The sequence below is a fragment of the Styela clava genome, chromosome 4, assembly GCF_964204865.1.
Source record: "Styela clava chromosome 4, kaStyClav1.hap1.2, whole genome shotgun sequence".
Lineage (NCBI taxonomy): Eukaryota > Metazoa > Chordata > Ascidiacea > Stolidobranchia > Styelidae > Styela > Styela clava.
The window spans coordinates 991677-1005744 of NC_135253.1; the positions used below are offsets into that span (position 1 = coordinate 991677).

The window sequence follows — 14068 nt, forward strand, 5'->3', positions numbered from 1 at the left end:
CCAAAACTTGATATAAACGAGAAATATTCAAAATCGTTTATTTGCCAATATTTCTTGAACAGTGCAACCGAAACTCAAGATATATAACAACGCTACTTGAAAAAATATTCCATTAATACGAAATTAAAAATACGAAAAAAACGAACCCTAACTGGATAATTACCATTTTTTTTATTCTAAAACCCGGCGGGGGTGTTTTCCTCATATCTCACATTTTTGCATTCTCTGTACAAAAGCTCCACTTTCCGTACTCTATATAGTCTATTCAGGGGTGGGCAACATACGGTCCGCGGGCCGGGTCCGGCCGTTGACTGTTTCCAACCACACTCTGTAATGCGGTCCGACGTATCATTCCGGAAAATTGCCGATCGCTCTACTCTCACCGCACGAGTGTCAGTGCGAGTTGGTGAAATAAACAATTGCAGATTTGCCTTAGTGAACAAACAATTGCGTCAGCACACTTGTTAAACAAACAATATAAGGTCAAAGCAGAGAGCGTTGTAAACATTCCCCACTACTGTTATCAGTTATATTTATATTCTAAATATAAATAGATTTTAGAAATTAGATTTTATATCAAGTTTTATTAACCATGGAATATTCCAAGAAACGTAAAGTTGACAGAGAGTGTCGAGCATTTAACAAAGATTGGATACCGAAGTATTTTTTGTAATAATCCGGCCCACCGAGGACTTCATTTTCTCACATCTGGCCCGCCGACTAGAGAAGCCCATCCCTTGTCTATATGATTATTACAGTTCACACAGACTTGCGATCAGATGTAACATGCTTTATTCATTCATATAACGTCGCCATGTCAGCACCATAGCATAAAACAGTCAAATACGTGCCACAAATGAAATACAACTCATTAGGGCGATAAATTAACAGCCTCGCTATACGACGACGGGCACCTCGCATCGGACAGTGACCTACGATGGCACGCACCGCATACTGATTGGTAATGTAATGGACGTGAGTTACTTCTGACTGTATTTTTTGATTTGCCAAGTTATAACGATTTTATTATGTATGGCTGTTAAATCTTGTAAAACAAATGCTAAAGATGAAAAAAAAAGTAGGCATTCTTGCTCTTCAATGGATATCATTTTATCACCTCTAAGGTTTTTGTTGGGATATTTACGTATGCTCATCGTACACACTGGTGTCCAGGCTACTGGAATACGTTTGCGTTCTTGCTGGGTAGGCCAATAGCGATGGGATTCCTACTGCCTCAGGATATCCTCTGTATAGACGGCGACGTCCATATACCGGAGCAAAGACAGGAACGTTGTTGGTCACGCTTTTATATTGTTTAGTGATGTCATTCCTTCTTCCTTCCCATGCCGCGTAGATGTTTCCAAATCCAATGTGATGAAGATCAAGAATACAGAGACCGATCATGATGATCGCAGTCGCTGCGGAATAATGTATTATTTATAAATAAAAAATGCTGATTAAATTATTTAAAAATTCCTAATCAACAACTGCGCAATGTTGTATAATGGAAAATACCGATTTGCTTCCGATGTAAAGAGATTATAAGGTTTTCATATTTCATGGTCACTATATTCAGCTTACTTTACAACAAATAATTCCTCAGCGCTTGCAAATTAGCAAAAAGGTACGAAATATGGTCAAAATGTGCAAACTCGATTCATATAATGATTAAGTACTTAATATTAAATACTCACTAAACATAATCCAAATGAGAAATGTTTTTTCCATTGGTCTAGAAATAAAACAATCGACAACATTCGGACAAGGCCATCTGCCACATTTGAACAATTCCGGAACAACGAATTTAAAAACATATATTCTCATTTGTATGACAAGAAACACGATTTCTATAATCATACGAACTACGACCTGAGAATAATAGAAAACAAGTGTCCTCACAATGTAAGCAAAATTGCATAATCATCTAAAAAAAAAAAAAATTTGAATTTGGATTAATAATTTTCTTCAAACCTAATTGTGCCACTTGAGTAAGGAAACCTGAAAGAAAATATACCGGATGTAAATAATAAATTGCATGGTGATAATATCACGCAATAATATAAGATATATTGAATAATTGGAATACGTACAATGCTGTTAAAACACGTGTATATAGCTTTCGCATAGTTCAGTTTCATATTTTAATTGGCCAATTGTCCCGCAAACTTGAATGACTGGTCGAGGACAAAATAAATGTAGTAGTATAAAAGTTCAGCACAAAGGTGAATAAAGAAGATTAACTGCACCTGAGCTACATACGCAAGAAAAAGTCTTGGTGGGTTATCATTTTTTAATTTCGCTGCAACGACGTCATTCTTCTTTTCTTCCTTCTTTTCATCTTTTTTCTTTTCCTTACTTTCATTTTTATTCTTATCTTCTTCAGAGGGAGATATCGGACTCTAAATCAATTAAAAAGCGCTCCAATAATCGAATATTTCTGAGCAACTCCGTACATGTAGCTAAACAGTAAACGTGGATCTCATGAATCACCCTAACATAATACCATTGTATAAAAATACATATATATGGTACGGCGGGATAGTGGGAAATGAAGCTCTATCTTGAAAAAAGGGGATTTTGATATCGTAAAAGAGCACAATCGGGTCAGGCCACCACCAAATTACATTACATGATAAGGTAGAGGAAAAATATTTCCTCATTGATTTCCTTAACAAATTCCAATATTATCCTTCTACTTATTCAATTAATTACAACTATTTTAAGCGATTCTTTATTGTTTGGTCTGTGAACAACTACATTTATTTCATAATTCAGTGATTAAAATATAACTGACTGTACTATACCTGTATTTATGCCTTATTCTGTATAGTGAATCATTGCCTAAAATTACACAGTATTTTTATTTAGTCTCATTGGGTTGTATTGAATTACTTCTGGCCCATATTAATACTAAATACCTTGAAACAACCTTGCCTAAATTCGATCTCGAATATAACATCATACCGTTTCATTAACATTCACAACACGGCCGTTCCCATATATAATCTTGTTGTAATCTGAAAAAAATAAATATTAATGAGGCTATTGTCACGATTTTCGTACTTTGGATTCAATTATGTCGATATTTCACGTTTGAGATCTTGGTGTTCAACTCCATGGTTGCTTCCTTTAACATATTATATTGAATTTCGGGTACGACAAAACAAATCGCAGAAATAATAATCTTCCCACATAACAGTGGCTGTTTAATCAAAGCATTACTAAACGAAATTAGTAAAACAGCTTATATAACATAAATATTTGAAAACGATATACGTCTTTAATGATTAAACTTTTTATTACCAGGTTTTCTATTTCCATCGTGGCGGATTTGCTCCATCATGAATACCGACAGTGACTTATAAATAATCTATATGGGATATCTATGGCATTCTTTTCCCTAACACGAAACTTCTACGTGATCGTAAGTTTTACATTTGACTGCTATTTATTACTTATCGATTTTAATCGGTAAGTATGTTGATAGGTATTTGTCTGTCTGTTTGTCTGTTAGATGCACGCGATATCTCACGGAAGCGAGATTGAATCTGCTCCAGATTTTGCATGTGCATTCATCTTATCTCGGACCAGAAGACTATTGATTTTGGGCGAATGATGTCGTATAATTAGCGAGTTATTAATTAATTAGTGATGGGACACAGGGTGTCACTATGGAGTAAGAGCGCTGTTTTGGGGATCCCCTAACTTTCGATCGATAAATCTTCGGTCTCTGACCAATATTTTCGTTTTTACATCAATCGAATTAATCCTCAACAAATTGTCATTATATAATTTGGCTTGAAGGTGCTATTATAAATTAGTGAGGACTCGTAAACATTGTGTGCAGTATTGATCTTGTGTAGCAGCATTAAAAATCAAACCCGTTGTTTATTTAGCAGCCTAATAAAATGGGTCTTCTGCAAAGGAGGAGATTCAAATTGTGACTGAGGACACTTAATGACACTATTCCTAGCCTGCAACATTAGTTTAGAATGTTTCCACATATTGTGGGCAGATATCGTCATCATCTGGTAAAACACAAAAAATATTCAACTTGAAAATGGTCAAAATCGAATTTGATTTTTTCTAATTCAACAACTTGGAAATGTACTCAAAATAAAAAGTGTTTATACAAAAAAAGAATTGTATGAATTTGCAGAGAAATTATCGATTTTAATTTATAGACCTGGCGGTAGACTTGAATTCTTTCGTCTTGCCATTTTTTCCATTTTCTGTTTCTTTTTTATTTCTTTAGCTTGTTCAATTTTCGCCATTTTATGCGCAGTGTAGACAATGAACATGACACTGGCAATCGAAACACTGAGCGACTGAAAAATAAAGCAATGCGATTTCAAACCGGCGTGTTAAAATGACCACAGTTCCATTATGGCCAATTTCAAATATTTTCTAATATCTTGTTAATTTGCCATTTCGTATATCGTTTCACTCCGAACAATTAAATTCACTACAGACGCCAATGTGGTCTAGTCTAGAAAATGATGTAAAAGGCTGAAAATAAATTCTGTTTCGTTTCTGTTGACATAACTATTTTTGATATATTTCACTAACCCGGCAAATTCATAAACGTGTGGCACTTATCATTTCTATATTTATTATAACTGCTGCGTCCAAGCAGTTTGAGGAATTTCTGTCATCTATATACATTTATAAGTTATAGGGTCGACCGCTGAAGTACCAACCAATGGCTACCGGCTAACTATAAAACTTATGGGGGTACTTCACAAGTAAATAGTGCAGCACTAATGAATTCAAGCGCACACAATATGTACATAACAATTGCATTTTATCTTGGTGAAGGGAATGATACAACGGAGTTAAAACAATACATCGCAATTATTCTACAGAACAGAAATCAAAACACATATTACGATTAAAATTCTGAAATTGATATCATAAGGCACGAAGGAAACGTTACATCTCTGAACTCAACATATTCGAACACTCGATTTCTTTGTGCTCAAAAACTAGGTCTCGGCAATTATGAAAAAACTTAGACGTGAAACTCAACTCTCAACTTAACAATGTGCGGCTAGCAGAACTCGATAATATAAATGAATTAATATTCCTATTTCCTATTCCATTTACCTTCCTTTATCATTTACCTTCCTATTCTAAGTAAATTGAAATATTTTGAGATTATATTATGCATTCAAAAAATGCAAGTATTTCACAAATATATTACCAATATTCAAAACAAATTGAAAACTAAACTGTTTTGTATTTTACCAAAATGTGGTAGCCTGCTATACTCGAAGAAATGGGAATCTCAAAGCGGACAATTGAATTTGACTGTTGGAAACTTCATTGCAGAAAAAATGTTATTCTCATTTGCTATCCCTTATGTATTATCATATCTTTGCATGAAATACTTCAATAAAAATATAATTTTGTAAATATGTCACTTTCTTACTTGCAATGCCCACAATCGCAAAAGTGAGATCGGGGAGAAATGATTAAAACAGACATTTTCACATCCGGGCGTGATTGTGTTGCAAACAAATTCGTCTTCATCATCCTTGAAAACTTGGTCCGATATTGAAATCACAACCAAAAGTCGAAGTACAAAGAAAAATGTTGTCCAAAATTTTCCAATCAGCGTTGAATGCTGGCTTACTTGTTCAATAAATTTTTCCAAAAGATGCCATGCCATAGTCAAATCAAAATTGGTTACAAAAGCAGTGATTGATATAAAGATATTAATTGTAGTAAAATCTGTAACCTGCGTGCTTAATATGAATAATTACTGTCTTGTTGCGGTAAAATACTAGCAGAATTAAAAACTTCGATTTTGATATTCATAACATACGGGATGTGCCAAATCAGCAGAGTGGACCTGGTGGTTTTGTCAATTGCTGTATTTCTAACAATATTACCCTAGAAAATATAATTTCCGTACGACAAAATTTTTTTAAACGTCAGTGTATTTGTTCCCATGAACGCGGGTAGTTCAAGGTATCGTGAAATATCTGATAACCAACATGAATACTGATGTACATGCATCTTGAACAAATTGCGCCGTTCTTACTTCACAACTGGACGATTGTTAATTATTCCATTTTTCAGTTAGACAGGCACTTACTATTTAACGGTATTTATTCCGTAAACCGTTGGAATCTCATCTGAACTGTTAGTACCAAAATGTATTCATGCAACAAAATCTCTAACATCGGTCACTAGAGCCAGCAGACTCAAAGTTGTACATTATGCGTTTTCTATATAATCGTAATGTATATGCAACAGTACACGCATATAAGATCGTTAAACAAATGGCTAATAATTGACTAGAAAATCCCCACTAACATTAGAGGAAGTTGGTCGACTACACTTAGTAAAGTACATTCCCCTATGTTGTCCATCGTGAACTATTGAACTTTGAAACATCGTGCGTTTAATTAGTTACAGAAATTCCGACTGAAACAGATAACATTTTAAAGCATTACAGACCGCATTTATTGGTTAGAAAAATTTCATACGAGCTATAATAAATTGCTATAGGCTTCCTAATCACTGCATCGTTTAAAAACTAAATGACTCTTTGAAGAATTATATTCAAAAGAATTTTCTTACTTTCGAACATGTAGGTTCGGCGCATCTATTATTTTGACGTCTCGCGGTTATAGGAATAATGGTAATCGAAGAACAGTAACCGTTTTGTATATTCTAACTTTCTTCTCATATTCTTTAATTTTTTTTTCATATGCATGACATTTTACATGTGCCATATAATACTAAATGTGCCTATTTAAAGATATAAGCCGAAATAGTTTATTCTAATTTTAATTAATCAAGAGCCTTGTTTCACACTAACACAAATGTATTTCCGTAACTTTCTGCCTGGTCGGGCAAATTTCATCACAAAAGCATAGTTCAACTGTTTCTTGTTTAGTGGGTGACTCCATAGGTTGGAGCGGGAAATACTTTTTGTGACTGCCGATGTTTGTTCATTACGGTGTCGTATAACTAACTCCTCATAAACACGTATACGGCAGCATTAGATATACCACTCGTTTGTTGACTGATAACACATATTTAACTTTGCATTAAATCTTTCGCTGAAACAAACCCTATGCCTGTTTGTATATAATGTTCAAATCTTGTTATATCTGATCGATAGTACAGAATCAGTGGTCCCCGCTTTAAAGACCCAAAACACCACAGATAAAAAAAAAATCTAAAGAGCCAATTCCCCTCCCCACTGCTTAGTTGTGAGTGGAGCCTCGAAACTTTCCAATATGTAAGAGAGATTGAAGCAATCACAATCTATTCCCATTTGGTAGGATGGATCTTGCGAATTGCAATTTCGACCGAATTGCCACAGGATCCTGAATAATGTTCATGATTGAACAAGCGCTGCATTGATATTGGGGAGGGGGCACAAATTCATTTTAGCCATGTTGTTAACGTTCACTCAAAATCAGACCCTGATATAGAAGAATGATATATATTATGAACACCACTTATGCAAAATATCTAACCATTTCAAAGCTGTAATGGCTTTAATATTTGAAACATATATATATGAGTGGGAAAAATATATTGGAAAAGGAGAAATCCGATTGATTTCCATACATTTTTTCTATCTGGAATCATTGTAACAATTCAAATAAACTTCGTACTATTTTTGTTCTGGCAATATTTGTTTTTAGATAAACTGGTCGCAATGGAATCCATCGTCACTTTCACCAGATATGCTGCTTCTTGCGTAATCGACTCTAATACCAACTGCTTGCGGATATCCCCCGACATATTTCCCGTGATGTACCTTTGGATTGAAATTCGGACTATCACTTTTCAAACTTCTATATTGTTTTGTTATATCATTGCTTCTGGTCGTCCACGCAGTGTAGATTTTCCGCAAACCCAAATGATAAAGCTCGATCACATTCAATACGATCATGATAGATGTTGATGCTGTACAAATAAATGTCTATTAAAGCCCATGTTTTAAGTAACACCTGAAATTTTATTGTTCTCCCGTGGCTTTGCTCAAAAGAGAGTATCAGTTTTTCTGGGTGAATGTGCGTGACCTTACTTTGGGCAAATCCTTACGTAGAACATTTATTTTTGTTATTAAGTGTGCAGTTTTACAATACAGTACAGCAAAATCAAATGTTAAAATTATTAATTTCACGTCTACACCCGTGGTTCGTTATGCGAGCATAGTAAAATACATCTCTAGCATGTAATAAAGAATGCGTACGACTACTAATGAGTCAAATCATGAAATTGAAACCCTTCCATCCAGTATTTCAGGTTATTTATTTACCAAACATTATCCAGAGCATAAATGTCTTTTCCTTCGGTCTCGAAATGAAACAATCAACAACACCTGGACAAGGCCATCTACCACATCGAAATAACTCTGGGACGTAAAATTGAAAAACGTAAATTTTCAACTGGATCACAATGAATATTATTTCGGTAATCAGACGCATGACGACCTGCAACAAATATTATGTTTATTGAATACTTGGTCAGGAAATATTTATCATCACGCATCCTCCTATTTTTATCTCTCGGTCAACAAGAAATTTGTGAAGAAAAATCAAAACAAATGAACCGTGTAGTGATGGAGAGTTTACATTAGATTGTTAAACACACAGAAAATAGTATTCACACATTTCGTACATTGAAGCTGCTCGGTAATTTAACTAATCTTCTGAACATTAGTAACCTATAATGGTGATTTGGACAGGGAAATTGTTTTTTTAATAAATCAAATTATAAATCCTTTTATTAGGACAATCAGCACACATACCTGAGCAACATAAGCAAGAAATAAGGTCGGAGGATTATCGTTTCCCAATTTTGCAGCCACGATTTCTGCTCCATCTTTTTTGGTCTCCTCTTTATTTTTACTTTCCACGTCATTTTTCCCATTTATTTCCGTATCCTATAATAAGAGTAAATTCAACGAGACCTGATATTATATGTATAAAAATACCAATGACTGAATAATATCACGTCAGTGTACAAATTACTTAATTAATTAACATTTTAGCCTGGACACGAAAAAAATCTGAAATATTACTTTACGTTACTTTTTTACATTCATGTACCCTATATGATAATTGGTACTTGTATTGGTACACAAATACTGTATTCTTATTCAATTTTTTGATTGGATTAATTTTCAAATAAATAACCAATCTAATACATTCACTTACGTTTCGATCAATACTCATAACATTCCCACTTTCACTGGGTACCAATCTGTATTCTGAAAATATACGATTTATGTTAATTTCCCCCATGCTTATATTTAAATGAATCAAGTTCAATATAAAAATTAACATAAGATATACATATAAATTATTTTTAAATATTGTCCATGGAATTATATAAGGTGGATAGGTGACAAGAAAATTTCTCCTTCTTGTTACGCAAAAATCATCTGAATTTAACCAGTTACCGGGCGGTTCTTGATCTCCAACTCCGTGCGTAACTTTCTGTTGTTCTTGTATCTTTTTGATTTCCTTCGCTTGTTCTATTCTTGCCATTGTATGTGCCGTATACACGATGAACATAACACTTGACAACCCGACCGCCAAAATCTGCAAATAGCTAAACGATTACCACTACTAAATAGAAAATTTTCAATGAGGATTGAAGATATTTACCGGTAACAAATATCCACAATATCATTAATAACAGAAACAATTTAATAACTTTGAAAGAGGGCCAAAACAATGAAAATTGCGATAACAATATCAGCAATACTTCACTGCGGAATCACATGGTTGCTCCGCGGAGAAAGTGAAAAGATAATTAAAATTGCAAATGTTGTGAACATTCCAAAAGAAATAAACAAAACAGTCATGAAACAGGAAAAATTGAAATCGATCAACTATTGCACAAAAATATGTGGTGTCAAACCTTGTGGGCCAGAGCACTTATCGTGGTATAAATGTTGTCTTTTATCATACAGTACTTTCAAAGCCTCAAACAACAGCCACAAACTTTACAATCAACCGCAAAAGTATGTGGTACACTGTGGCGCTAAGGTATAAATCTCCTTGAGTCTTGTCTACGTTTATTATATTTGAGTCACCAGTTATATTCATGGGGATGAGATAGTGCGGCTGATTTCACGATTGACTGAGCTTCATGTATCATTTTGCGTTCTAATTTGTGCCAGCTTCACTCGACCAGGCTCATTACTCAAGTATTGAATACATTCGACTTTTCGTTTATTAGTGAGCGTTTAGCAGATTTCACGAGATAGACTATGCGGACAACGCATGTTGAAATTTCAAACAGTTTGAATTCAAATTTCCTGTCAACTTTTACTTTGAAAACGATGATTTACTATACCTCATCGAACATTTAATTCCATTTTATCGAACGATATTAGAAAATATATGTTTTTTAGTATATTTGTCGGTTATCAACAGAGTTTCAGACATAGGGATTTTCATTTAAAAAAAAAAAAAAACTGTTATAAAAATATATGATGTAACAGTTTGTTAGAGTAGTGATTCCCAAATTGGGTGATATCGCCCCCCGGTGAGCGAAAACGATACAGAGGGGAACGAAAAAGTTGAAGGAGGCGATTCCGCGAAACGTAGGTTTGAATCACGTGGGCGATTATCACACGCGAAAGGATTGCATATCCAAGTGGTCGGCAAAATACGGCTGGAGTAAAATAACCCGGCCAGGACGCTTCACTGAATGGACCTTTCCCTGACTTTTGACCCCGGAAAATTCTTCCAATCTATACTTTACTATTTTAAAATTTTCGGTGCTTATTTTAGGAGCGGTTTCGCGAGTTGTTGCCTGTTAAATGGAGTATTTGTTTCAAACTATTATTACTATTAGTAAATTACATTTTTTACGTAACAAAATTTACCGTGAGACACGTTTAGACTAAATTTTATTATATCCTAAAAGTTCTATTGAACAGCTACTTGTTTACCGCGCCGACACTTTAATTATAGTTAGACAAATGGAAACACGCAGAAAAGTGGATGTTGAGTGCAGGGGTTCAAAAGCGCAAAAAATATACTAATATATTGCAATGCAATAAGGAAATAAAGTTAATATTCTATTCGAGAGATTCATCACTGCTTAAATGTTGGAGGGAATGTATCTTCTTAAGAAAATCTCAATCAAAATTTCACAAACCATGCGAAAATATTCACTTCGATGTTCGGAAGTACATATTTGGCGAACAATTATTTTCCTAAATTAACATTACAAAGAACAAGCAAAGAACTAGGATTAGTGATGTCCACTTAGAAAATGTTCCAATCTTGGCGTCGTAAAGCTATCAAGCGTGATGCAGCAAAAGGACAATGTCACATTTAATGTCATTGTAATAATTTTTCAATAAGACGACTAAATTGAGTTCACGAATAGTCGCAGTTTTGTGACCCGCGAAAGACTAGCAACCCTAAATTTTGTCCCGCGAGCGACTTAAAATTTGCCGACCCCCGTGCCGTAACCGATAGTCGTTCACGCCTTCTTCCACATCCGAGTGCACAAATCCAAAACATATGGCTGATTAACTCTCTTCCAGCTATGGACCCATTTTATTTGACATGGGTATTTTTAGAATTATTTTTTTTGTCAACCATCAAGCCCTAAAGCTTCACTGGCTCACATGGCTTTTTAAAAGCGTGTGCTAGTGTTCTATTCAGCAATATATCTTTGAAACACACTCCTCGGAAAAAAAATTTTTATGCAAAAAAATCTCAACAATTTCTAAAAAAAAATTGGACCTTGAGAAATTCTGTGTACAGTAGAGGGTTAATAATTAATTCCTAATTAATTAATTTTTTCTTCAACGTTTTCGTCAAGTTTTTCCTAACATAACAATACCGAAACGACTATTATAACACAAATGGTTATTACTCTGAAATTCACAATTGTATTCACAGTATTATCAAGTTCAACGCTTCAATTACCGATTTTGATGACGTCACAGCTCTTATTATTACTGCACAGACCACCCCCAATGCAAATAAATTGAATTTTTTCGACGGAAATGCGCGTAGAACGACGTAAACAATCCCATACGCGCATTTACGCGTTAAAGTTACCATTAATTTTACGTTTTTTTTTACATACAAAAAATCTCCATACCTCTGCCAACTATGGAGCAGTCGAAATCATATTTATCAAAACAACACAGCGACCCCCGTGCCGTAACCGATAGTCGTTCACGCCTCTTCCACATCCGAGTGCACGAATCAAAAACAAATGGCTGATTAATTATATGGACTGGTGATCGGACTGGAGGACGTGGTAGGATGAGAAATCAGGGATGGATTTTACCGAAGACCGATGAAGTTGTATCAACTATACTGTAGGGGGGCGAGGGTAAAAAGTTTGGGGACCACTGTGCTAGATGATTGCTGGACTCCTCGCTGTCGCAGGATGGTTCAGACAATGGCTTGCCGGTTACGGATTTCCCACCAAGCACGATTGTGGCCGCATTGCGCTACAACTTGGGAGGGCGTATATGAGCAAGTCATAGTTACCTCTGGCTTTTTGAGGGGTATATTGACAATAAGAATCGATTAGGTGCGTTTTTAAATTTATTTTCCTTGTTTTAATCTATTCATTACAAAAAATAAATAAATGGATAAAACAGCCATTTTAAACAAATCCCAAGGCAGGGAAGGGAAGGCTGACTCCAATAGAAGAGAACTTGACCCGAGCATGCCCACAACTTGTACAGATGAAATCACTTGATATATTTGCATTTGATCAAACTGATTATTCAACATACTAACTGTCGGAAAAATCCAAGTAGTTGTCGTGATAGGCACTTATCGTTTCTTTCAATGAGCCAAAATGCGCAATCTGGTATAATGAGCATGATACTTGAATAATTGTTATGTAACTCATGATTTAATATCATAAACATTCCACTTACCTGTATGGCCCACAAAGTCAGCAAAGACACAGGATTGAACTGATTGTAACATACATTTTCACAACCAGGACTTAACGTATTACAGACAAAGTGATCCTGATCCTCTTCCCAGACTTGATCTGCGATGGAGATAACTATAAGAAGGCGTAGGATGAAGAAAAACGTAGTCCAGAATTTTCCAATAAGAGTCGAATGTTGACCAACTTGTTCAATCAATTTTTCCAGTAAATGCCAAGCCATTTTTAATATATTTTCAATCAATGTAGTCCTACAATAAAGCACTTGATAATACAATAATAGTACAATCTTGACACCCTATTAGCGTAAAAATAGAAAAGAAATTACAGCAGGCGAGAATAGGTTTATTACGACTACGAAAAGTTGACAAGACGTACACTTTGCTACACATTTAAACTGATTTGCGTCACCGCCGTCAAGTGTAGTTCCTGCATTCACACTAATTCTACTGGTGTAAATGGAGCAATAAATACTCTTTTAAGGCTTTTTCGCGGAATTGTATAACACATAACTCTGTGTCAAAAAATCGACACTATCCCAATTTGATTGCTTTCCGGGGTGTGCCAGTACCGGTCATTTGTTTTGTCTTTACATTTGTGCATCCGAAATACTTGTTGTACTGAATCATACATGCAAAGTAAACTATTAGCAAATTGCTGGGAATGGACAGTAATTGACGATTTATTTTGTATATACAAGAAAACATGATGACCCGATAACGCAGAAATAAAATATGATTTTTGTTTAAAAATTTAAACTATGTTTTATTTGGACTTTTAATAAGACTTTAAATTACTTGACAATCCTCAAAATAATATTGTATTTTTAATAGTCAAATGTTCACAACCTACTTGAAAATCTTGTATTTTTGATTATTTAAATGGGCCTCATCAACCTACAACATCAATGGCCGATGGCAAGCTGCACAATAATGTGGGTTTCTTATTCTCGGTGTTTATCACATTTAATACACATTCGAAACTGGCCAGTTAAAATCTACTGGTCAGAAGTTTTCTATTTAATCTATTGTTTCAACAAATAATGTGATTACGACTTCCTATGTTGCGATAAAATATCGTCAAGTATTTGTCATGCATCTCTCAAAAGAATTTTCTCTTTCTCCATATTTGAAATACATATGCTAGTATA

General features: G+C 34.7%; 3 protein-coding genes across 3 annotated transcripts; all 3 read right to left on the minus strand.

Annotated features, from left to right (window-relative positions):
- Nucleotides 1-433: 433 nt before the first annotated feature.
- On the minus strand, nt 434-2959 carry LOC144421941 (gap junction gamma-1 protein-like). Its single transcript, XM_078111548.1, has 4 exons — nt 2930-2959; nt 2247-2399; nt 1695-1869; nt 434-1418 (listed from the first exon to the last, which is right to left on the minus strand). The coding sequence occupies exons 1-4, from the start codon at nt 2957-2959 to the stop codon at nt 1141-1143; spliced, it is 636 nt and encodes a 211-aa protein (XP_077967674.1). The 3' UTR covers nt 434-1140.
- On the minus strand, nt 2952-5671 carry LOC120327017 (gap junction beta-6 protein-like). Its single transcript, XM_078112156.1, has 3 exons — nt 5432-5671; nt 4187-4328; nt 2952-3017 (listed from the first exon to the last, which is right to left on the minus strand). Exons 1-3 carry the CDS (start codon nt 5669-5671, stop codon nt 2959-2961), a joined length of 441 nt encoding a protein of 146 aa, XP_077968282.1. The 3' UTR covers nt 2952-2958.
- Nucleotides 5672-7465: 1794 nt separating this feature from the next.
- On the minus strand, nt 7466-13205 carry LOC120326864 (gap junction beta-6 protein-like). Its single transcript, XM_039393218.2, has 6 exons — nt 12902-13205; nt 9434-9575; nt 9189-9241; nt 8780-8914; nt 8288-8462; nt 7466-7932 (listed from the first exon to the last, which is right to left on the minus strand). The coding sequence occupies exons 1-6, from the start codon at nt 13139-13141 to the stop codon at nt 7664-7666; spliced, it is 1014 nt and encodes a 337-aa protein (XP_039249152.2). The 5' UTR covers nt 13142-13205; the 3' UTR covers nt 7466-7663.
- Nucleotides 13206-14068: the final 863 nt, after the last annotated feature.